At 41.0% G+C, this 24,604-nt stretch overlaps 1 protein-coding gene and 1 long non-coding RNA gene across 2 annotated transcripts in view; one reads left to right on the plus strand and one right to left on the minus strand.

Moving 5' to 3' along the window:
• LOC119729064 (paired mesoderm homeobox protein 2B-like) overlaps window positions 1–21,855 on the minus strand; it is a 34,170-nt gene extending 12,315 nt beyond the window's left edge. The window contains exons 1-2 of the mRNA XM_038201567.1: window positions 20,806–21,855; window positions 5,035–5,073 (exon numbers count right to left, since the gene is read on the minus strand). Of these exons, the coding sequence (XP_038057495.1) occupies window positions 5,035–5,073; window positions 20,806–21,064 (298 nt within the window). The 5' untranslated portion in view covers window positions 21,065–21,855. The remainder of the gene's footprint in view (window positions 1–5,034; window positions 5,074–20,805) is intronic.
• Window positions 20,117–23,910, plus strand: LOC119729065. Its single transcript, XR_005271181.1, has 2 exons — window positions 20,117–20,243; window positions 23,102–23,910. It is a non-coding gene; the product is annotated as an uncharacterized LOC119729065 (long non-coding RNA).
• Window positions 23,911–24,604: the final 694 nt, after the last annotated feature.

A 24,604-nucleotide genomic window follows, 5' to 3' on the forward strand; every position in this document is an offset into this window, starting at 1 on the left:
ATTGAACCGGAATCCGGGTGGTATTTTGACCTGACACATTCAGGGTCATAATGACACTCTCCTGAGTCCACATGACACTTTTGCCTTTTTTCATGCTCAATATGACCCAGAAAATGACCCTGAAACGAATCAGGTCAAGTAAAACCTAGATTCCATGTCAAATCTGACCCGGAAGTTTTGCAATATCGAGCCACAAGCCCCAAATGATGTTAATTGCTTATGGCCGCTTCACAGATGATTCGTAAGACAATTTCCGAAGCAGTATTTTTGTGAGTAAAAATCATAACATCCAATCGAGGTTGGTGACAATTCAGGTTCATTTTCAACTGTTATTATGTAGGCCCTACATTGAATAAAGGGATCATGATGTTGACCTTTTGAAAGCAACTAAAGGACTTCAAGCTCTAGTTTCAAGTTAGAGCGCCCAACGTTACAGTCTTAACAGAATCTTTGTCGAGGCAAAACAAGGGCACTCTCTCAGACAGAAGCAAGGAGAAAACCTAGCCCCTTCAACCTTTACGATTTTTTTCCAACTTGAGCTATTTTCCCCGTTGACATCGTCCTTGAAACTTCGAATTATAGCACTCTGTTTACATTGAAATGCGATGTGCATAAACGGAAGGCAGCGGAAGAATAACATGCTCGAGTGATGGGATGCTCAGTAACGCGTATGAACATGCAAGGTTAAAGGAGTGAAATGAGTTGGAAAAGGCTGATAATAGAAATGTCAAGAGGAAGGGAAGTAAACGTGATGGAAGAGCATAGATTTAGCACATGCTATACAAACACATGACATTCACACTGACAGAATGTCCCTTTAAATTAGTCCATGCAAACAACAGACAGAGAAAGCACTACATAATGCTGTTACCATTGTAAACGGTGCATGACAGCAAAATACTCGGCAAAAAATTGTCCATATGGTATAGAATTTCGCACCAATCCGCCCATGCGTCAACCGCGCGCCATATTGGTCATGTACCCTGACGTCAGAGTGCATGAAATGCCAGGCATTGTTTACCAAGAGCACATGATTTGTGTTAAACGAATGAAAAGAGTAAAAATAGGCTTCTACCGACATGCGTCCACAATACATCATACAAAATATCTTGAAAATCAAATTACAGCCCCACTAGCGGATTACCGGTAATTTTGTTTTTAAGTGTTAATAATTTGCGTTATAAGCTTGTGTCTGAGATGTAATACGTGTTATTTATATTTGTGGAAGGTTTTAATCCTTGGATTTAATGCATCACGAGAGAGAATTGAATTCAAGTATTCAACGAGTATGTCAAATACTTAAAGAGGAGCACCTCTAGCCAAGCATTGAGAAATTAAAATCCACAGTTTTTATCATTATTTTTTTTTTTTACTTTTATTTTGTCCTGGAATGAACTGCACTGAAATATCGACCATTTCTATAGCATCTCTTGTCATCCGCAGCGGATGCAAACCATCACTGTATTTCCCCTCTTCTCTTTTCTCTCGTTTCATCGAACAGGAAATATCTCCTCTCCATTCATCCTCCCCCATTACCGAGCGCGCGAAAAAAAACTCCACTTCACCCACCATCATTCTTGTGTGTGTATGTGAGTCCTTTCTGAGCGCGCAAGCAAGAAGGGAGCTGGGGGAAAAAAACCCGCGGCATTTTCAATTGAACGTGACCTTGGAAGAGAGATGGCGTTGTGACTTTGAAACACAATGGGACAAAGGGAAGCGTGCCAGCTTGCCATACAAGCAAGACCCTTTTCGCGTAAGGGGGAAAAGTGAGGGAGCTAAGTGAAGCGTGAGGCATACAAGTTGGCAAGACAGCACGGCCGATGATTCTCTCTTTGTCGATCGACAGATTGTATGCGAAAAAAGGTCCTGATGCGTAGACGGTTTTGCAGCAGCGTGCTTTCTTAATGACAGTTGTTTCTCGGCATTCACCCCTTTTTGTTTTGACATGACAGGGCAGGATTCTCTGTACTACTGTGGGGGAAAAACAGTGCATCAATGAATGAAGAATATCGGGAAGTACAGGATTCGTTTCTTCAAATTCCATTTGGTATATGATGAAAAGAACTCCCATTCCGCGTTAACCGTATTTAAATCTAAGTACAACATGCAGGCATGCATCTTAATATTAATTTTGAACAATAATTGGAGATCCAAAATGTTAAGCCGTGCATATGAAACTTTCAAAATATTGTTTCACTGATATTTTTTTTACTTTATTTTCACACATTGCACTAACGAAATGTATAAGGGTCATTCTTTAAAATTAGGGTCCAAAGTATGACATTTTGTTTCCCGTCCGTGTTACCTTGGTACTTTGTTATTTGCCATTCAAGTATCATTAAGTATGACTTCCAATGATTCTTAATGTGTTGGGTAGGTAGATTGCTATTCACAATCACTCTTGGAAGACGACTTCATTAAGGAGTGCGTCAGAATTATAAAATCGTAGATGTCAGATGTAACAGGGACAGGAAAGAAGTGGACACTAAATTTATTGAATAACCCATAAGGAAATATCAAGATAAATATTTTCAGAAATCGTCTGTTCTTTTTTTTTCATGGCAAATATTAGACAAAAATCATCGAAAACGAAAACCATCATGCCGACTTTATGATCCGTATATAGCATAAAAACATATTGTCACATCTAATTTGTCACAAAAGAAACCCCCCAAAAGTTAAAATGTCATTTGCATGCAGGACAAGAGCTCCTTTCCGAGGTCTTGCGGAAAGACATAAAACAGGGGGAATAGAAATGAGGACAGACTATTTTTTGTTTATTCCTCAAGAATAATGCATGCAGTTTGCCCTTAAGCGGTGTACATGCGTGCGCGGTACGGCACGGTTAGCATACGGAGCGGCGAGGCAGCGTGAGGCTTAGGGGACCCTTCGCCGTCTCGGCACGGTAGGGCGAAATAGCGCCGAGTCGCAAGGTGTGTTTTTCAAGCTGTGTAGCTCCGGGGCTCTGACTCTACACTTGACGAAAAAACGCCTCCGGCAAACGCGGTGCTTTCCCCCATTTCTTAAAGGTGGCTGTTGTTTTGACTTCCAGGGAGCGTAATTTTTACTGATCAATAGAGTTTTTGTCAAATGGGGAAATATCTTACGAGCTATGGATGTCATATGAAAATTGAAAACAATCAAAGCTTGAGGTACGACACTTGGATTTGTTATGAAAAGCTTTATTTTATAACAACTTATACATATCCCCGCGGCGACAGGTAACCTATTCAAATAAACTATCTGAACATTTTGCACGATTACTGCAGTGTCAATGACTGCAGTCTTGTACCTGACCTTCACTGATTATGTTGTGGCGTTAAGCGGGTATAGTCGGAATAAGCCATTTTTTAAAATTTAAGTATGAATGTTGTTGAATGTTTTCAGGGAGGTCTGTCAGATTCAGAACTTTTCCCTACAGAAATAAAATTCATAAAATAACAAAATTGATGACAATGTCTAAATATTCAAAGTAAATGATACTCAAAAAGATGATTTCACAAAATAATATACCAGGCTCTGCATTAAGCAACATGAAAGGCAAAGTGTATGTGTGGGTAAAGATTCTGTGTGTTTTCTCAAGTCGAGTAATTTTAACAAATTTTTAAAATGGGCCTACTGATTAGCACAGGACACCATGTTTTTAGGGATGGGTATAACAAACCTCATCCACCCCACGCTGTCCCTTTAACCTTTTGCCCTGTTCGTTTATCTCGCGCGAGCCATCAAGCCATGTGAGTGATTCCCTATGCACGGTTGATTGGAGACCGCGGTGTGTTTTGCTCGAGCGTGCAGCCAGCGATCCCGCTACCGGGGTTTGAGGTGGCTTTCCCCGGGGATTCAGCCCGCTGAGAGTCCCCCATCGCTCGGTAATCACCCGGACACTTTCCGGAGGCGCTTTGGCACGTTACACATTTTGTTGCCTGACAGGGTACAAATCCCCCCCCCCCCTTCTTCCGAAATCATCGGGATGTGTTATTTTCTAAGTCCGCACTGTTTTTGTTCCCTATCCAGTGAAGTGCGTTTGTTTTAAGATCCGAGGCAGGAAAAAACAGAAGTAACTAAGGAGTCCAAAGCACCGCGGTCACTTACTCAAGAGAAGCGTAAACTGTTCAGAGGACTCCTTAACCTGATGAACGTTAACGAACATAACTTAATAATGTTAAGTTATGTTCGTTAAGTTATATCAATACTCCTTACCACTTTCATGAAATAGCGCTATTCGTTTGCTCTATAATATGTCCTTCAGAATAATCTTGGATAAAAAAAACCCCGCTGATTTCACTTGTCCAGTTATTGTTTATATATATCTCTATTTGCGTAAGATTTGATCATCCGTAAATAGATGGATTTATATTCATTCAAAATTTGTTTAAGAAAGGAAGAGTGACACTTGAACTGATGACAGCTTGTGATGGTTAAATTTGAAAATGTAAAAAAAGGCAAAAAGCTTTGAAATGTAAGGATTTTAGGAGTCACAGAAGTGGCAGATGAAGTATTTGTTGAGTGTGGAGGTAAGAAAAGTGCATTCGTGGCACACACAAAAACGAATTAACTCGAGAAATAAAAGAAAACATGGAGGAAGGAGACAATAACAATGATATCTAGTGCATGAAGATAAAAACAAAACACAAAGTCAGGTGGCTGGCAGGTTAAAACTGTATGCACAATCACAACAAAACTACACATTGCAGTGACGTACAGCAACAACAATCGAACATCACTGAATGGGGTCACTGGCTGACGAGGCAGGAAGGGTTAAAAATGCACACGGAATACATTTCACAAGCAACCAGTATTACAGTTTTTGACATTACCATTAGCTTGCAAAAACACTAGGAAACAACAAGGCAATGTTTTGGTGCAGTGAATTATTTTTTAGAGAGAAAAAAGTGATTGAAAGCAATGCGAAGCAAAAATGAGCGATCAAGAATAAATATTGTCTTTTCATGCTTGTTATTTTACATGGCTGAATTAATGTGAAGGCATAAGCAAAGAGTGTAATAATGTGAGTGGGAAAAAAGGACGGCCTACCATACTGCTGGGACGACGGCGAACGACCGCTGCGGTAGGCTGCAGTATCCAAGACGACGAAAAGAAAACAAACAAATCACCAAGAGATTTAATTCATCAGTTTTCAGGAACAAGTGTGGCATGGGCGAGGCTTTGCATCTCTAAATGTCCACAATATTTGCCATCTTGTGTAAGAATTCGTTGTGAGAAATTGGGTAGAAAAACTCGCTAAGACACTCACGCGCTAATTATGTTACGCGCACTATGCACCCTGTATTATATACAACGCACGATGTACACAAACGCCATACTTTCACAATGCACACGAAATGCCTATCGGCTACCACTGATAAAATCTGTTCTTAAATCAGTGATAGGAAATTGCTGTTTCCTGCACACATCAAAATTAACGAGCCCTTTTTGGGCTTACCACGATGTCTCTATAATGTACGAAAATGGGAGAAAATTGAAGTGAAATTCATCACACACACAAATCCACATTAAAACAATAATCAAATACGATAATGTTGCCAGATCACGCAGTGATTCCCTTTTCTTTAGTCATAAAATCATTTGAAAAGTTGTTGATATTTGCGGGGCATATTGATGTATTAAAATATTGATATCAACACAACCCTATATTAGTAATATTGTGCAATGTTGAGGCCAGTTATAATATGTCATGCTGATATAAACATACGAGTTACAAGATATTAAAAAGAAGAAGAAGAGTATTCACAGTAAAATTACTCTTATTCATCAACCATACTTGAATATTGTTCTTTAGTAGCCACCGTCAAGATACTATTTCCGTTTGAAACGCGAAGATGAGTATGGTGACTTGCATGACATGCCAACAAAACATCATCAATTTACGTCAGGGTACAATCATTATCCACTCGGCAGTTTGTTTTTAAAGGGTAAAAAAAGGTTTCCAACTGGTGTATAAAGCAAACAATCGGCGACTATAAAGTGTTGCAGCAAAATAGGTGCCAAATAGGATTCAAATCGAAAGATAATACAGTTTTTTTTCCGTTTTAAGTTCTTCAGGCTATAGTCGTCATAAAAGGAAAATATTTTCTGGCTGGTCCGGTTCATCCAAAGATCATTGGAGGAATATAAAATAAACTCTGTCTTTGGGTTAAACTTCGGCGTTTATTTTTCAAAATATGACGTCAGAAACAACACTGCCTTGAATTTCTACTATAATTTCTCGCATAAGTATTTGTAAATCATTTTTCCCGTTCATTTGCATTCAGTGTCAGCGTAATTTGCCTATTTCTATCCGCTTTCCCTTGGCATCCATTCAAATCGCCCGTGTGATGGAATATCCTGATATTTAATCACGGCGGCAATTTGATTTCCGGCCGATTGTAGACGGCTAAGATTGAATTTATTGCCCGACGCGGCTGCCCATAGTCCGGGATGCACTCCGTAATGCTGTTAGATCACATCGGCCAGGGGGAGATACATTGTCTGGAACGGATCATGTAATAATTTATTAACTGGATCAGGATTGAGTTAGGGACTTGGTCTATGCGGCCAATCACTATTATCATTGCACTGATGATCAATGCGCGATATGAATTCAATGCACGCTTTTTTTTTGTAGCGTGAATAGTTTTTATTTTATTCGCATGTTTGCCGTCAGTTACTCTTTTCCCACAATACCTGTACAATCAATGTCTGAAAAGTATTCGTGTCGTCTCATGAGACTTTGTAGGTTTAGCAATCATCTGACGAGAGTAATTATGCCCTTTCATTAAGTCATAGATTTATTTATTAAAAATCAAAGATGAGAAGAGAGGGGGGAAAATGAGAAACGGACATCCAGATTATTGCAGTTTTCGATGTAATTGGTTGAATGCCAAACAGTTAAAGATATCCAGTCTTTAATATGAAAATAACCTAAATCGAATGGGCAATACCAAATGATTCCTTCATATAAAATGACAACTTAAAAATAAGTTCCAATCGCCAGATTAAAAAAAAAACACTCACAAAAAAGAAAATGACTCCAGATGTGAACCGAGAAGACACATACTCATCAACACCCCATGACCCGGTACTTTTTTCAACACGCATATCACTCCGTCACAAGTGCAGGGAGAAGAGGTAATCGAACGAAAGACGGCGCGAAAGGGGAAAATTCGTTACCGATCGCTCGGGGTCAATAAGACATTTAAGAGAAGAAAAAAAATCAAGAAAAGTGCAGTCGCGTCGACTGCCCTCACCTTCCCCAGCAAATTAATAGATTCGGCCGTTTTGGGGCCGCGGCCCCGCCCCTTCGTTTAGTGGGCCCATTTCTTGGGCGAGCATATAACCGAAAAAGCATGGCCCGGGGCTGGCTGCACTATTCACGACCTGTATTATTGGATGATTTGTGGGGCAAGGAAAGCGACAGGAAAATAAAGAAGAACTATCTCCTTTCTGCTTCCTGTATCGCGCGGTGTAACACGGTCACCAGAAGGGCGGGTGATAGTGTTGACAGGAGGGGCCGAAATCAGCAATTTAATCACGGTATGGATATGTACACGGGAAGATTCTTTGAGCTATACCATCTGCGGGATATATTTGTCTGTTATTACATGCCCTTTTTGCAAATTAATATAGCTATAGTACCGACTAGCTCAAAGAGCGCATGTGATATGACATGAAATAAACGGCGTTTACTTAGGCCTAATCATTTTATCTTGTAGAATTTTATAAAGGCTCAACGTACGTCAACATACACATTATTCTATGACATTGGTACTGTGATTTATTGTCAAAGTGATCTTATTTAAGTGTCCAGCGACAATGATATTTCTCCGTGCTGACTCATTCAGACCTGGTAAGGGTATACAATGTACAGTCATCATAGTTCTTTTTGCGCACTATTATTTCAAACATTATTCTGTCATGCGGAATGGGTATGGGGCGCTATATCAGCCTGATCCGTATAATAAACGTTTGATTCAGAAAACCATGCTACATGTAAGCCTCACTCTAGTGCAGTAAAATACAGGGTTTTGGATTTTCTTGTACACTCTTATAAGTCCCGGGTCAGATTTGACCCGGAATCGGCGGGGGTCATACTTGTCCAGGTACTTTTCAGGGTCAAAATGACCCTTTACTATAGATGGATAATTTTTCAGATTATTTTGACCGTGACCCGGAAACCTCGGCAAATGTGTCATTTTGACCCAGAAAAGTATCGCCGGGCCAAATATGTCCCAGAGTCATGTATAAATATGACACGGATTTCGGGTCATATATAAATATGACCCAGATTCCGGGTCATATATTAAAATGACACGGATGTCGGGTCATATATTGAAATACAACTATTCTGTATCTTAAATGAGGGACGGACGACACAAAGTGCGCATGCCGTCAAACGTAAACCCATAGCCATAATGATATCTATCTGTGGTAGCGTGGCGCAGATTCGATACTCAAAAGGTGTCACAGAAACAAAGAAATTCGTTAACTAGTACCCATCTGGATGGTTATAAATTACTGTCAAAGAAATCAATAGCTAAGGCCCAAATGGAGCATTGGACAATGGTCAGTCATTAGCCCCACAATCGACCATGGAGTCAACCAAAATCGAAACTGTGAAACAGAACAACACCGGCTTATAGAAATTTACATTCGAAGGATTGAATATCCGGACCATATTGTAAAATATAACTACTTACGAAAACAATCAAGAAAATAGTGTTTGTCTCATAATCAGTTCGGCTCCAACACTGGCCTCGCCTCTAAACAATTTGGGGAACATAGTTTCATGTAAAGCATACGATTTCAAAAATGCACGCAAAAGCACGGCCAGCACATAAAACTATGGTGAAATTCGACAATTTTGATTACATACCTATCTCATTTTCGAAATGAAATTGCTTTTTTTTTTTTAAGAAACACGCACCTTCATTGACCATTTGATTAAAAAAAGCTATAGGGTAAGTCAAGGGTACATGTAAATTTACAAGGACGCAAATTATGTGTGTAGGTTGATGACATTGGTACATGGTCGGTATGCAATCGCAGCAAATTTCTTGATTTCTTTTTCTTTCAGTAATTTGGTTCCGTCTGAAAGCTCCGCGCTTTCCATAAACAAAGTAATATTCATTGTCTTACTGACATGCAGCCTACTAATGATAATATTGCAATTGTACAAAATAAATCGCCATCTGTATATTTCCATGAGCTAAAGATTCAGAGTGGGTATAGGGCATTATCAGTTGAAATTTATATTAGATGATGATTGGAAAATAAACAAGGGTCACGTGACACACTCGATAAAACTGTAAACTGTTTTTGAAATAATAGATGTATCTCACGCGTCATTTCGAAATGGTTCCATAGTAGCTATGCAATGACCGTTCAATTTGTTTAATATCTGGAAAGTGACATATTAAAACAGAAATGGAGACAAAAGAATTAGACAATATTGATCATGGCTTGCAAATTTCATGCCAAAAATTCATGAAGACCGTGGCTCACCCGTTACAGGCGCTTAACTCGACCCATGTAACCGAGGAATGATAATCCAAGATGGCGGGCGAGGGGGTTGAAATAGAATCTAATAATATCGCGTTTCATTTGGGGGCTGTTTCTAATCAAACAGCAAACGAAGTCCTGCGCACGTACGAAGGACAGAGTGCACAGAATTCATCACTAAAGTCCAGTTCTGGAATTGATTGCATTGACGCCCTAAATGGGTTTTTGCGCGGCCAGAATTGACTCGGTGATAGATGGAGTTCATTGCCATTCCATGGTACGGCAGGAGCAAGAGGTTGATGTGCAGCAGCGGCCTATCGTCGTGCTTCAAAAAAAAAAGTACTTGCTTTATGGCCGGTAGTTTAATCTTTGTACCAATCTGACTAACTGACTTACTGACAAACTGACTAGCTGAATGTCACTTGTAACGTGGGCTGTTGTAGACTGGTGAATAGAACCGGGCAGTGCTATCGTATAGGATATTCCGTAGACCAGAATGTATGAAAAGACTTCCAGTGAATAGCCATTCCGAGTCAATGTTTTCATTGAGCTCTGCTGCAACAGAATTGAGAAAAGCAGAAATATTGTTTTTGCTCTTGCAGCAACCATCAACACAAAGATGGCGGCAGCATTACAAGAATGAAATTAGTGAGTGCAGAAGAAAGCAAACATTGCAAAGGCAGTTTTGGCGGTGATTGTAAATAAGAAAGTACATCACCTGAAATCTTGAATGGAAATCAAATGTAAACTAAGCATCGTCGGTGGCTAATTGCAATTACATTTTTACACGGATGGGTTCTCGTTATTACAAAGGTTAATTTGTTACATCTATTTATACAATTTCACTACTGAAAATGGACAGTTGAATAATACCGGGCGTTTATGAATTACCGAGAATGGTACCTTAGGAAAACATTCCCATTGGGTAGTGCAGTGACAAACATTTCCAACTTTTCATGACCCCTAGCCCCAATTTGACCTTATCCTACCCCCACGAATTTTGGTACATCTATGTTTTGGACCACGAGCAATCGATCTAGCCTATTTGCGACGGCAAAGTTTTGCCTCTAAATAGGAGTTGTGACATTATAGAGACATTGAAATGTCTCCTTAATCTATCTTGTCTCCCTATAAGGTGTAATTTATGACGAAAGAAATGTCTCAATAAAGGTAATTTACAGGAATTTGGAAAACTATGCTCAAATATTTGATATATAGGACAACAACAAAAAATTATGATGACAGAAAAATCAGTCCCGAAAATCACTGAAAAAATCATAACGTCAAAGCAATCAGAGAGGTCCATATTGTTTTATGATAAATATACTTGTGTAGTTAGTTAATGATTGGATGGGAGCAGTGTGACCCAGTCCCTTCCAGCGAGCGTGTGGCATAAATTAGACTGCGCGTGTTTGCCAAAATGATGCCATATTAAAAGCCGTTATGATAATCTACAATGCGGATGCAGGGGCATGCGCATAGCACTTGTGTGCAGGTTACTGGGTTTTTGTTTCCTTAGGGAAATCGGAATCACAATCTATAGTTTGTGATGTTGCAGTGATGTTTACTTTACCTATCACATACTTCCTTGCTTATGTTATAGACGGATTTCTCATATTTACCTTTTTAAAATTCTTTATTGTGTATCTCTTTTGGGGCAAATATCTCATCGCGTAATGTCAGACAGTAATGTACCGTGTTTCATGCGGGCAAGAAGTAATGTTAAGTCCACGCCAACACTCTAAATAGTCCCAGGGTCAGACTTGACTCGGAATCCGGATCCTATGAGGCCTGACACTTTTCCGGGGTCAAAACTGACACTTTCCCGGGTCAAAATGACACTTTTTTTCGGGTCAAAATGACCCGGAAAATGAGTCACAAAAGTGTAGTTTTGACCCAGAAGTGTCAGACCCCATAATTATATAGGACCCGGATTCCAGGTTACATCTGACCTGGGACTTTTAGAGTGAGGTTCAAACTTATCCATGATCACAGGGCAACTCTTATAAGAAAATAGTGTTTAATTAACAAAACATTGCCGTATTTTACATTTCCTCAACATCCTGACTGTATGTTTTTTAATTGGGGCTTTAATATCTTTCAGCCAAATTGGATTGCTTTAATTCAATTGGGCCTTTCTTGAATAAACAGATTTCTTATCTTTTTCAATTAAGAATTGTACTCTCTAGCCTTAGAGAAACTACTGCCAGAAAAAAATATTGGCCTCAAAAAAGGAGGAAAAATTAGAAATGAGATTGGAGGGGCGGATACAGTGATTGGTTATTTACATTGATAACGATTGTGGTTGGTGTTCCGCAGGGCATGGTCCGGCGAGCGTGCGGTCAACGCGTGGCAAGTCGGCCGGTATGAAAGGCCGTGTGCACGGCCGGATGAGTGGTCAGTCGCACGGTCGCGGTTTTTCAATCTTCCTTTTCCCCGTTCACGTGTGACGGTGTCGGTGGCACGGCGGTTATGAAACTGACCATCCATCAAAGTGATTATTGCAATAGCAAATACTTCAATTTTTCCTCTGTATGTAGGAGTACAGTCGTACAAAATAAAGTTGATTCATCGGGCTCGATAACTGCAGTATCGAACATTTATTGTACATTTAAGGCCTCAGTTATCTCTGCGGTAGGCTAATAATAATTTGAATAGAATTTGATCACATACTGAAATGATTTGTGGTATAAAATAAAACGTATTGGCAACTTCGACCTATTTTGTTAATGCGAATGTCATATCATATAGGATAAGATTAAAGATCGCTTTAAACGATAAATTAATTTCTAAAAACTATTGGAAATAAACACACGATTCAGAAATCGTTCTTTCTTTAGCAACCAATGCATCAGTCCCAAATGCACGCAATCTTTCAGATTTGTTGGGAAAATAATTAATCATTCTTTCCTTGATTCTTAATCAAAGCGTCGATTCACTGGAACAGCCAGATCATTTCCGTAAAGCAGCGCTAGATTGCATTTTTTGACAGAAAATTTAGATTTAAGATTGGCTTTGGTGATATATCGTTAGTTTGTGTATTTAGGATTGCTTGGTTTTTTTTTAAGAATTGGTCTGGTAAAAGGGGATTACCAAATCGATCTGGGCCTAGCTATAGTAGTCAGACAGTCCCCCTGCAGCTCGACGACAGATGGGGTACTAGGGGTGGCAGGGGGTGGACCGCGAAGACCCGGCCACGAGACGAGCGGGCTTCTAAATTATTGATTGGACCGGGGTTGTTGAAATCGACTGGTGGTCTGACAACAAAAACACTCGGCCTGTCGTGTTTCTAAAAAAGGAAACTAGTCAAGGAGGGGACGGGTCTATGCATTCTGCTGCATTATGTTGGAGATCCACTTCATCTTCACGTGTGTCAACTTTTGCCCGTCGCGATTGAGTAAATACAACCGATTTGCTCAATGGATAGGATGGGGGAGTAAAAAAAAAAGTCAAATTATATTTGGAGGACCTGTAAACACGGTTGGCCTTTCCGTGGTGCCGCTGTTGATTCTGGGAGGGGTGGAATAAAGCATCATGAATTTAGGGGACAGATGGTTAGTTTTGTCTCAGGAGGAAAGCCACACCCCCTTGTGTGTCTTCATACACCACCAAGGCCTCACTACATGCAGAGATCCACAAACGAATCTCTCACATAAGCTTACTCCATCTCAAACCCCAATCAAACTAATATCATTTTCCCTATGCGCGTCTACCTTTTTTCCCTCCTGTTTTTTTTTCCCGAATGAGAAATAATCTTGTTGAGTACAGACACTGTTGTCTCCCGCGTACAATTTTTTTTTGTCCATAAAAGTAATTACTTGTGAGTGAAGATTTTTCAAGGTTTGGTGGCACACGAGTAATCATCATATTGTGCGGGCCTCGCGTGGCGTGCACGGAGCGATTTCACAAACACAATCGCGGTAGCAGGGCCGTACGGGTGGCTCGGCTAGACCCACCGACCTAACCGCGGACCATACCAGTTGGCGTTAACCAGCCGAAATACTGGCCAGTTGTTACACTGCACAGCCGGGTCTCAAAACCAATAGGCCCGCAATACACCATGATGATACAGCCACCATGCGTATGTACATACAGTCTCCCATGGTTTAATTCCATTAGACACCTGCCCAGTACACAAAGGTGTTAATCACGATAGGCGGAATGCCCATCACTCTAATGAGAGAAAAAACCTATCCATGCATGTTTATTATAAGTTTTAATTTCTACCTTATCATTTTGACAAAGTAAGACCTTAAAATAATGCCATAGTTTATAAAGTATATTGATTTAAGTACTTGAGCACTAAAGTACTAAGCTATTTAGTGCTTGAGTATAAGTCTGTCTGATTTGATATTCCGTTTCTTGACTCTGCGTTTGTGACGATTCTTTGTACAATTTTCATTCATGCATAGGCCTACATGACTTTGAAGCTTTCCGTTTGATAATTCTGCAAGGTTACAGAAAAAACACTGTTTTTGGCTTTGTAGCAAAAGTGACATTGAGCATCAAGGTTCACGTTCCACTGCATTCCTTTACTTTTCTCTCTGTTTTCAAACAGTTGAACGGCTGTCAAAATTGTGCCAAATACGCTACCACCTACGTACACATTAAAAAGGGGGACACATCCACCGGCAAAGGAAGGCAAATAGCCTCACAGACGAGTCGTTAAATCATATCCATTTACCTCTATTATTATTGCCAATAATGGGAAGTCGTCTCGTAAATTATCAATCCGTCGGGCTTGGAATCCATTTATAATTGAGCAATTACGGTTATTAAATTGCCCACGGGGGCAAGCCCTTTCATTTAGTAGGCTTTCTCGTGCAGGTATATAACACGGCAGTATAATGGCTAACCAGTTATACCGATTTTCTTCACGTAAAGTTCATCTCATCATACGCCCCGGGTCAGATTCGATCCAAATCCGGGTCAGATTCCACCTGACACTTTTCCGGGTCAAACTGGAACCTCTCTGATTCACTTCTCCAGGTTGATTGACCAGGAAACGTATCATTTCGACACATAAAAACCTTTGTCATTTTTATTAGGAATATTGTTTTTGCACACACACACACACGCACAAAATTGTCGTTTTGACCCGGTAAGATCAAATCTGACCCGGATTCTGAGTGAAATCTGACCTGGGATTTTTTAAGTTGTAGTGTCCGTTGTTTATGTACATACAAAGACTATATGCAAAGCCTGGTTATTGCAGCAGATAAAACACTCAGAGAGCGCAAACCTCCGCCAAGGCTATACAATAATTCCCCGCCATATTGTCAGTTCACCCAAAGGAAATACTCTCTTAAGTGGTGAAGAATCCTTTAAAAAAATCCTGGATCCAGACCCAGATCCGGATCACTTCCAAAATCTAATTTATTTGTACTTGTACCAAGCACACCCCTAAATTTGTTTACATGCAAATCCGTCCATAACTTTGTGAGTTATCTTGTTAACAGACAAACCAACCAACCATGCAACCAACAAACTAACCAAATCCGATGAAAACATAACCTCCTTGGCGGAGGTAATAACGCTTTTGTGGTGCAGCGTGATCAATCTGTTATTGCAAACGCTGTTTCAAAAAAGGAGGAAAACTTAAGATGTATAAACAGGGAACAATCAACAAAATGGCACCAATATTGTACAAAATTCAGTAAAGTTTAGATAGATGGACATTTCCATAACAAAGAAGAATTGCTGTTCTCGACTGGAAAAAAACTCCGCGCGCCGTACAGTCTGAATGATATCGAAATCGGTGTTTGGAAATCGGCAATGCCCCAAACATCTCAAGAAACACGAAAAGATTTCCCCAGATTCCCTCGGCGTTATTGTGTCCTCCAAACAAGGCTCCGGTCTAGTAAAATAAAATATGAAAAAGTCGACGACAAGCCGGCGATACCGAGTAAAATAGGTCATTCGAAAAGAAAAAAGAAGAAGGAAAGAGAGAAAAGCTGGTCGCAAGGGGGCCGGGTTTGCCAGCCTGTCTGGATCGAGGGGAAAAGACACAACTGTTAGTGTGATGAAAAAAGAGGCAAAGTCGTAGTTTGTTAAGGCCCCCTGCCCTCCCCGTGTTTGCCAAGTCCATTGTGTCTATCCCTTGGAGGTTGCTACACTCACCGCACGCTACAATCCTTTCAACCTGACTGAAATTACCGTGGAAATAGGCTTGATTTGGGGGAGGGTTTTTTGGTCTTTTTTTGCGATCAAGATCCTAAATTAATGGTGCAAGGTTTTGGACCACTTTCTTGTGAGAACTTTGCTTTCTTAGCCTCACAAAATATCATGGGAGGAGGGACAATAGTTTATCCAGAGTTGGGTGTTCCCTTTACAAACGATTTTATAAAGGAAAGAAACTTTAAAGACAAGTAGAAAACTGCAGAATCACTGTGGATGAAGGAAATTCAAAATATCTTGTGTCTTTTTTTGTGTCTTTTTTATTCTTAAACTCAGAGTGTCTTGATCGTTGACTCTCTCACTGAAATCAATTGTGAGGTATTCTTTTACAAATAAACATAAAAGAAAAGACATGGTTTTAATATCTATGCGATTCAAATGAGCTTATTACATCAAGAAGAATTTATACTTTCAATTTGATTTGATTTCATTAGATTCACATGAATGTCATCTTGTGTTTTCATGAATTTATTCTGGGTTGGGCCAGGGATATGTAGGCGGACCACCTCACAGTAACTGGACTCGTGGCGTGCACATAATATCAGCCCCAGCGCCTCCGTCCCTTCGATCAGTTCCATGCCGTCCACGGCCAAGATTCCCCGGGCTACGGGCAATTTGTTGAAAAGCCCTTCACTGCGCACTGATTTCCCCAGAGCACTGGGAGATCGCTCCAAAGGCAGGAGTTTTACAAGGGGGTGGATTGTAAAGCAGAAGCAATATACTTTACTATGGCTGTAGGGGGGCTCGGCAAAAGATGGCAATTATATGGTTTGCCTCGTTTTGTCCTTTCCTTTTTTTGTTATCGTTGTATACACTAGCCTTGCGATGAAATAAAGGGGAGAACGGCGTGTATGCTGAAGCCTATAACAGAAACATAGACCCGGGCGAGGGACATGCACTCTTGCTGACATACATGGACAGCAATTTTTCATTGTGTCTTGGAAAAAGGACTTTGATGCAATGAAGGACCTATAAACATTGGACTTTTTCTCTTGTCATAGATGAATGAAGATTAGAAAGTTACTTGAATTTACCTGATTGATATCACGAGAATCCCAATACTTCCATCATGGTAAACGGATTAGGCGGCAAAATGAGGTTTTGTGTACTGCCGGCTCTCTTGTGTTCGATCAAAGAGCAATATGCCCGCAGAAGAAATGGGGGGGGGAAATGTATTAAAGTTTGGGAAATGTCACCGTATTGATTGCATAAAGGGCACTGAAATGATACTATATCGTCCCTTCATTTAAGTCGTAGTATTGTCAACCACAACCTAGTTACTAACGAAATCACATATGTAAATCTGCCAGGGGAATTCACTCCAGAAAGTCTTAATGAAATATTTAAAAGCTTAAACTGCGATTGAATCGACCGTAAGCGCGTAACAACAAAAAATACACCAAAGACAAAGTCCAAAAAGCTGGCGTTGCGGAAACGCAGCGTGATATCTTTAAACAAACGGACTGCAACAATACGGGCAGATGGGCCAGACTGTGGCTCTTTAAATGACCAACAAACGACAGAAGAATTGACTTGGTGTGTCTGGGGGATTGTTCAATATTTTGTTGCCTGATGGGTGCGGTAACGATTAATGCATTTTTGTTTGTTTACAACTGGCTCGTGTTGGTGTAAAACCACTCAGAGACGCTCTCGTCCAAAATCGCGGTGCATAGCTGAAAAATTCGAACCTCAAATATCAGAAATGGTTCTGGTGAAACAAAAATGTAGCAAAAATTGAACAGAAAAGCAAATTGTTAAAATAGAATTTCAAAAGACGTGATTAGAAAAATACATATTTTTAGACATCACTCTTTTATCATTTTGTTTGATATGTTTATGTCCATGAAGTTGTGCTGATGATGATGACAACAAACGAGTGGTGTTGTCTTTGGAAATAAATATCAATTACAATCGTTTGATTAAATTGTCTGGTATTATGTAGTCACATGGGGAGGATAGGCCAACAGAATTCAATGGAAAAAAAGTCAGGTTTCGTTTACTAGCTGCTTACAGTTTCGTCAAACTTTTTAAATTCAAAATGGCGTTTGGGAGACCATTTTTTAAAATGGAGAATTTCTATATGGATGGAATTATCATTCAAAACAATTAAAGGAACGAACCATAAAATCGTACGTTAATTGATAAGTTGGGTTTCATTTTTCAACAATTACTTTGTCAGAGAAAAAAAAAAGTGAGGAGTCACAAAATGCGTAAAATATGGTCATTTGTTTCTGTCCATAAAGACACTGTAGCAGTGTATGTGAGAAGAAAGAAGAAAACAGTGATTTTGTTCACTCCCCCTCCTCCCTCTTGGAGGTAATATTTCAATCTGGTGTTATTTTCCTTGGACCTGAAGAGACCCAGCCTCGCCGTCTGTCGCGTTCTAGACACAGGAAAGTCGATTCATGCAGTTGAGATAGAAGGATAGAAAGAAGAGGGGAAAAAATGTGCCGAAATCTTGACGCAGTTGGGAGTTGGAAGCGCGCGGCAGCGGGTCCCGCAGGGCCGGCCAACGCGCCGTCTCCCCGGTATCGTGTTCCTGCCCGTGTCCGGCGCTCATTCGCGCGGAATACTTTTGTAACGGTACACTCGAGTGCGCGGGCAGACAAACTGGTGTTTTATTTAAGCGCGTTGGTTAAGAAACTTGCGGCCGGGGTATTAGGAATAAAACGGGAGGGAGGTATTGGCTTACCGACGAACAGCCGGCTACGGGAATACGGGAAGAAAAAAAAAAACAGCTTTATTACCAAAAAAGAGGAGGAAAGTGTAAAAGATGAATTGGTGTAATGGCAATTTTCAGATTGGCGTTGGGTGTACAATGGAGACAGAAGCTGAATGAATCGATTGGCTGGCATGCAACATAATAATCCCCCAAAGCTAATACCGCCACAATGGTCAAGATGAATTGACTAATCCACCGAGTCTATGCATTAAATCTCTATGCATAATTTAGCCAACATGATGTTTTTTTTCTCGATCGATAGGCGAGACAGCGAGAAATAATGTACCGCTACATGTAATCACTGCTCACTCACAATGTTCCCAGTTTACTCCATCACATGCTATGCAGACTGAACCTTCAAGTTTCTTTTGCACACTTTAAATAATAAGATAGTGACAATAACTATATTTTAAAGGATTTCACAATTTTAAACCTTGAATTCTGTCATTTTCAGGTGTCGTTATAGTAACGATTTAGTTAAGAGAAATATCGGGGTTGCGTGTACACGTGTAGTAATTTGTTTATCGTTTTAACTGCCCGTGTGAAGAAATTAGGCCTACATATGAAAAGTAATTCTTCATCTACTATACCTTGTTTTAACCTTCAACGTGCTTATTAATATCAAAAATAATGCAAACTTAAAAATAACATAAAACGGTGGATTTTTAAAAATGTACCGTCAAAACCGAACGGAGGTCAAGTACCGGTAACACATTAAATTGCTATAAGGGAAAAAGGGGGCAAGATTTACCAGAAGGGAAATTATGTGAGAACAGGAAATAAAGGGGACGACTAAAAAACCGCGAAACAAGAAAATGACAGACAGCGGGAAGGAGGTACAAGTCCCCCGCACTCGACGGGAGAGATCACACTCGAGCAGCGGTTTCCGAGTGCCGCGGAAATGGTGTCTCATGCAACGACTCGAGTGCGCGGGTAAATATCAACCTTTTCTCCCCGTGCCCTGCCCGTTGACAGTAGCGGGCCGCTGCCGAATGATGGATGGGGGACCTAGCGTCCCTGGGCCCCCCTTCTAAACAACGAGCCGTGACGGACTATCGGGCCCCGAGTTAACGAGTTAACCATTACGTCGACACATCCCTGAATTGATGACAGACCGCCAGCGATAACATCGAGCAGGCAACATCAGAAATTAGTTTAAAGAATATTAGGCTGTCCCAGGGGGGTACCGCCGGTACGGTCCACGCAAAAAATCGAAATAGTTGTACATAGTTTACATGGGACTGTAACCAACGCGCGCTTAAAAAGAAAAGGCATGTTCATAATGCTCTCTAAATAATACTCCTGTTTGAAACACACACACAAAAACAGTCGTGTACCAATTAACAAAGCATATGGCGAAGAGTGCCGAAATTGTAAACATTTTATGTAAACATGATTATTTTGTTATTAAATTTGTTTCATCTATGTAAATACTTATATTTGAATGCAATGTCACCATGCAAAACCGATATACAATGTACATTAGGATATGTTTTTCTAAATTGAATTGTTCAATCGTTTTCAAGTAAATTAAGAAAACGAGCTGAAATTCATCTTCTCCTGAAATACATTTTATAGAATTGTACGACTTTAAGACGAGGGTCGTATTCGATTGCTATTATCATTGACTTCTGAAAATAATGTTACCAATAGAGAAATCAGCGTGGTTTCGAACTTACAGAAAAAGTAACGCCTACCTTTTATTTCTTGATCAGAAACTCAGTTCAGAGAGCGATGGTTTGAGAAAAACGTGCGAAATTTCCCGGGAAGAGAGTGAGTACAAATGGCCTGCTTGCCGTTGGACTGAGCTCGACGTGACTTGATGCGCCGGCCAGGAAGTTACAAGGTAATAAACCCAAGCTACGGCCTACCAATTAGTTTACTTTTTAATTTCAGCAAATTTGGCCCGGTGAATCTGCACAATTAGACGGCGTCAGGGAGTAAACTGCTTAATGTCATTTGGCAAAACATTCCGAGCCGTTAACGACATTACCAATAATTCGGCAGTGCAATTGAATAAGCACGCCGGGCAAATCACATAATGAACGATCATAAATGACACTAAAGCACTCGGAAAACAAAACCCGGTAAATTGATCAAATTAAGGGAGCCCCTCTTCTCTCTCTCTCAGCCGGAACATTTTCTTATAGAATTTGGACGCTGGCTAGCTGAAGCAACCGTATTGGAGTTACCTAACCGGCGATAGATTGCCGCGCCGCGACACCAATATACACCGCTAATTTCATCAGTTTGAGGGGGCAACAGAGTCCAACACGTTATAAAGCTTCTTGATAGAATTGCAAGTTGTCAGTGAAGTAAAGCTCGCCTGTAAGGGGAAGAACAGAACTGCACCCAAAATATGAAGTTTAACTGTCCGAAAGTATTAAAAAGTTGATAAAAAAACTCACCTCCTGAGTATGGGGAGCATTGAGGGACCTGCTGGTGGTCCATCATTGAGGCTAGATTACATGTACCAGGCATGCCACCTGCACCGCTACCATAGCTGACCGAAGGGCGTAGACTGCTGTAGGGGTAACCCTGACTTGGCTGGGAGCTCACGGCACCAGCAAACTCCCCATAAGAGGTCTGGATGCCCAGTCCGGTGCCCTCTACCCCACTCAGGCAGGACTCGTACGCGTTTTGGCCCAAATACGAGGAGTAATCCATCCTGTATGGTACAGATAGTTCGACCTCTGTTTCTTGGTGGTCGTCTTCTTCTTCTTCTTCCTCTCCTTCTTCAGCGAGTTAGCCCGGCTTGGGGACGAAGAGACGCAAAGACAGTGAAGTCAGGGGGAGATGGAATGATGGAGTGACTACGATGATCTAATAAGATGAGGCGAGAGATGCGCCTTTCTCCTGTGCCGAGTTGTGACACGTCTGACAAAGAGGTCAGCGAGTGCTGAACGTCCGGGCGCGTCCGGGCTACTTATGCCTTATAACTTGATAACTGAAAACATCGATGGAATAGAACCGACTCGTGGTAGATGAGTGTGTGTACAAGGGATAGACAGAGTGTATTATGTGTGAGTGTGTTGCTGACTGGTGCTCATCAACTGTCCACATGGAATGTAATTGTCAACTTGAATGAAATGCTGCTGCTTTTTTATTTCTCTGGTATCGCCTGTTTATGCCGATCGCTTAGGGAAACTTTGAGTGTCTAGCCCCAACCAGATACGTGCGTTATCTTAGTCTTGTCTGTTTCCCCCAGTTGACTCAGTCAATCAGTTGGCCGCGAGTCCCGTACTATATCGCCTCCCCTAACCACTAAAGAGCGTCCGGAGCGGGCCCTGCCAGCGCATTGAACGCGGTTGAGTAAGTAATCACAATTTAATACACTTAGCAAAATTGCAGGGGCGCGTTTTAATCACGGCGAAATCATACACACTGATTAAGGTATTGCACTTATATGCAGACGTACATCATCACTGGGGCGATTGAGGCTGGCAGTGAGGGGGGAGCGAACGAACGAACCAGGAGCAGAGAGAATGATAGAATGATGGGACAGTTTGTCGGTGAGGGGCTAGCCTGGTCACGTGATGCCGAGTGGACTCCCATTGTCACGGTGTGTATGGTGTGGTGTGTGTGTTGACTAGATACATGCCATTGGTGTGACATGTGTAACTTGATTGGGGGCGCTTCCCATGGGGATTCTTCCATATTTCTCTCCTCGTCCGCAAACGTGCCCAGAGAGCAGGGGTATCGCAGCTAAACAATGAAGACCCCCCATCTGCCGCCCCCTACCGATGGATTATAGAAATGAGCACGCGTGACGTGCAGTAAGTTAAGGTGGACATAAAAATCGTGTTTAATGTCAGGTTTTAAAAATGCACAATTGGTACCATGCACTTGATCACTTACAGCAACTGGAAAGCTAGCAGTTGGTGTAGCTTGTATCATACGTTATACCAGCGGTATAGTTGAGAAGAAAAAATGAATATCAAAGTATGTGTGTAATACTTTGCTGATTATGCAGATAGAGACAATACAACGCTTGCTTGTCTCAAAATTCAAAATTGTATCCGATTTTCTGTATTTTCCGCATCTTCGCGGAAAAAACCCGAATGATATAAAAGAAGTACAATTAGAATGCAAAATGAAAAGAAACAATAAAATATCCCAGATGTAAGTGAAGTGTCTAATTATGCATGTGTACTTGTCATTTTCATTCATGATATTAAAACAATTCACGACTAACATTTCCAAAGCGATTGTGCCGATCTAGAAAGTATAAATTAAAAAAAAAAAAAAATTACCGCATAATTATGTATAATAATATCTGATTTTTTAATCACGATTTTCAACATTAGGTTTGAGCATATCAGCTGAATATTTCATTGATTTGGCAAATCTAAATTCTTAATTTAAAAAATGACACACACGTAGAATGTCCAAATAAGGCCAAAGAAAAAACGGTAGTATCGTGGCTCCCACAACAATATTTATTTTTAAAATCATTGACTTATAAATTGGTTGGATTTCAATGAGTCCGTTGCTAATTTTAAAGCTTACTGCAAGTTTGGTCAGCTAACTGCAAGCTGGACTGTTTTCAACTCAATCGTGTTTATATTGAAAAGCACATGAGTCACATACATTCAAAACATCTCAATATTTGAAGTGTTGAGACCCTGATTGCACTGCATTATAACACCAGGAGCAGACTAATGTTATGACTACATTTACAAATTAAAATTTCTCCCCTTGCAGGTATTGGAACGTACAGACTTAATCGGTATGTGCGTGCAACTATCGCCAACCTGACAGCACCGAGAACCGTGTTGATTTATACGCGGAGCGTCCGGCGTTGATACAAAACCGAAGAAAATGAAAATGGATATTAAATACATGGGTGTGCATGACACAGCGGAGCGGAGAAGATGAATCCAGGCAGAATTGAAGGAAAACTCGGCGCACCGGTGATGTTCCATGTGACGTGATGGAAGGGGGGACACCGCGCAGTTACTTGCCAGATGAGGTCATTAATTACTGCGATGGATTCGCAAACATTGAGGCAGCACGATTGGGACGAGTCTTCTTTCTTCCCTTCCCCTTTTTTATTTCTCCTTGTATCTGCCCTCCCCTGACTGTCTCTCCACGGGGCTCTGTCATGGCGGCGGCGCCTCAGTACCGCGGCGTCACTGCGGGTTTCCTTGAGTCTGTGGAGACGATGCATCAATGCAAAAGACCAGGCGGGGAAAAAAGGGTTGAATAAAAACAGCCCGGAGTTGGATATAGAGTTTTTGGTTTGTGAATTGGAAACATGACGAGGAGAGAGATTGAGTCAAGGTCACCGCGTCTACGCGCTGACGAGAGGAAATGAGAGGATGTTATTTTAGCTGAATTATTTCGGCCCATAATTATCGATGTTTTTCCTCCTTTGGGGGAAGTTTTCAGTGTTGCTCTATAGTGATTAAGCCGCTGAAGGTTTGCTGAATCATGCGCGCAATAATGGACTGATGTGCATCTGGCAAGATTTCTGTTCAAATCTGAACGAAAGAAATAAAAGTGTGCTTCAATATTTGTGAGATTCCGTTTTGCCCCGAGAAAATCGTACAGAGGATATTATTATGGAATAACAAAAAAACACAAATCGCCTGAGAAAAACATCGCTTAGGCAAACAGAAAAATGATCCGTAAACCACATCGCGTTTAAGGACTCTAACACATAACATACTATTATCACATAAACAAACAGATGTGAGAGCTATTGATTATTTTAAAACAATGTTGCAAACATGGGAATTTGTTTTGTTATGGAGCATGTAGGCCTACATCACTTGGGGTAGTACTACTGATAAGATTTGCCCAACGACTTCCTTATACCCCCTCAAAAAACCCCATTCATCCAAATGTATTTACACAGACCGGGTCGCTTGACAGTGCATAGAAAACTGCTCATCAATTACCCTAAAACATTCCCGATTTTCCCCCTTTAGTGTAAACCCATCGGCCGGATCTATACACGCACATCACCGGAGTTTTGGCGTGAAAGGATGGGGGTGCGTAACGCAAGAAGGGAAGCGTGCGGAGCAATCTGCCGGTAGGGTATCAAGTGTACGCCCGCTCGCACGTAGTAGGCCTGGCCGTGCATAACAGTCAGCGCATTTGCCGTGCGCCCCTGTCTGATATCTACCTCATCCTAACTCCTCTCCGCTGAAGTGGTTAGTCTTTTTTTCATTTCAGCGCGGCAAAGTTTACCAGTCGGAGGAG

The sequence above is a fragment of the Patiria miniata genome, unplaced genomic scaffold, assembly GCF_015706575.1.
Source record: "Patiria miniata isolate m_02_andy unplaced genomic scaffold, ASM1570657v1 HiC_scaffold_20, whole genome shotgun sequence".
NCBI lineage: Eukaryota > Metazoa > Echinodermata > Asteroidea > Valvatida > Asterinidae > Patiria > Patiria miniata.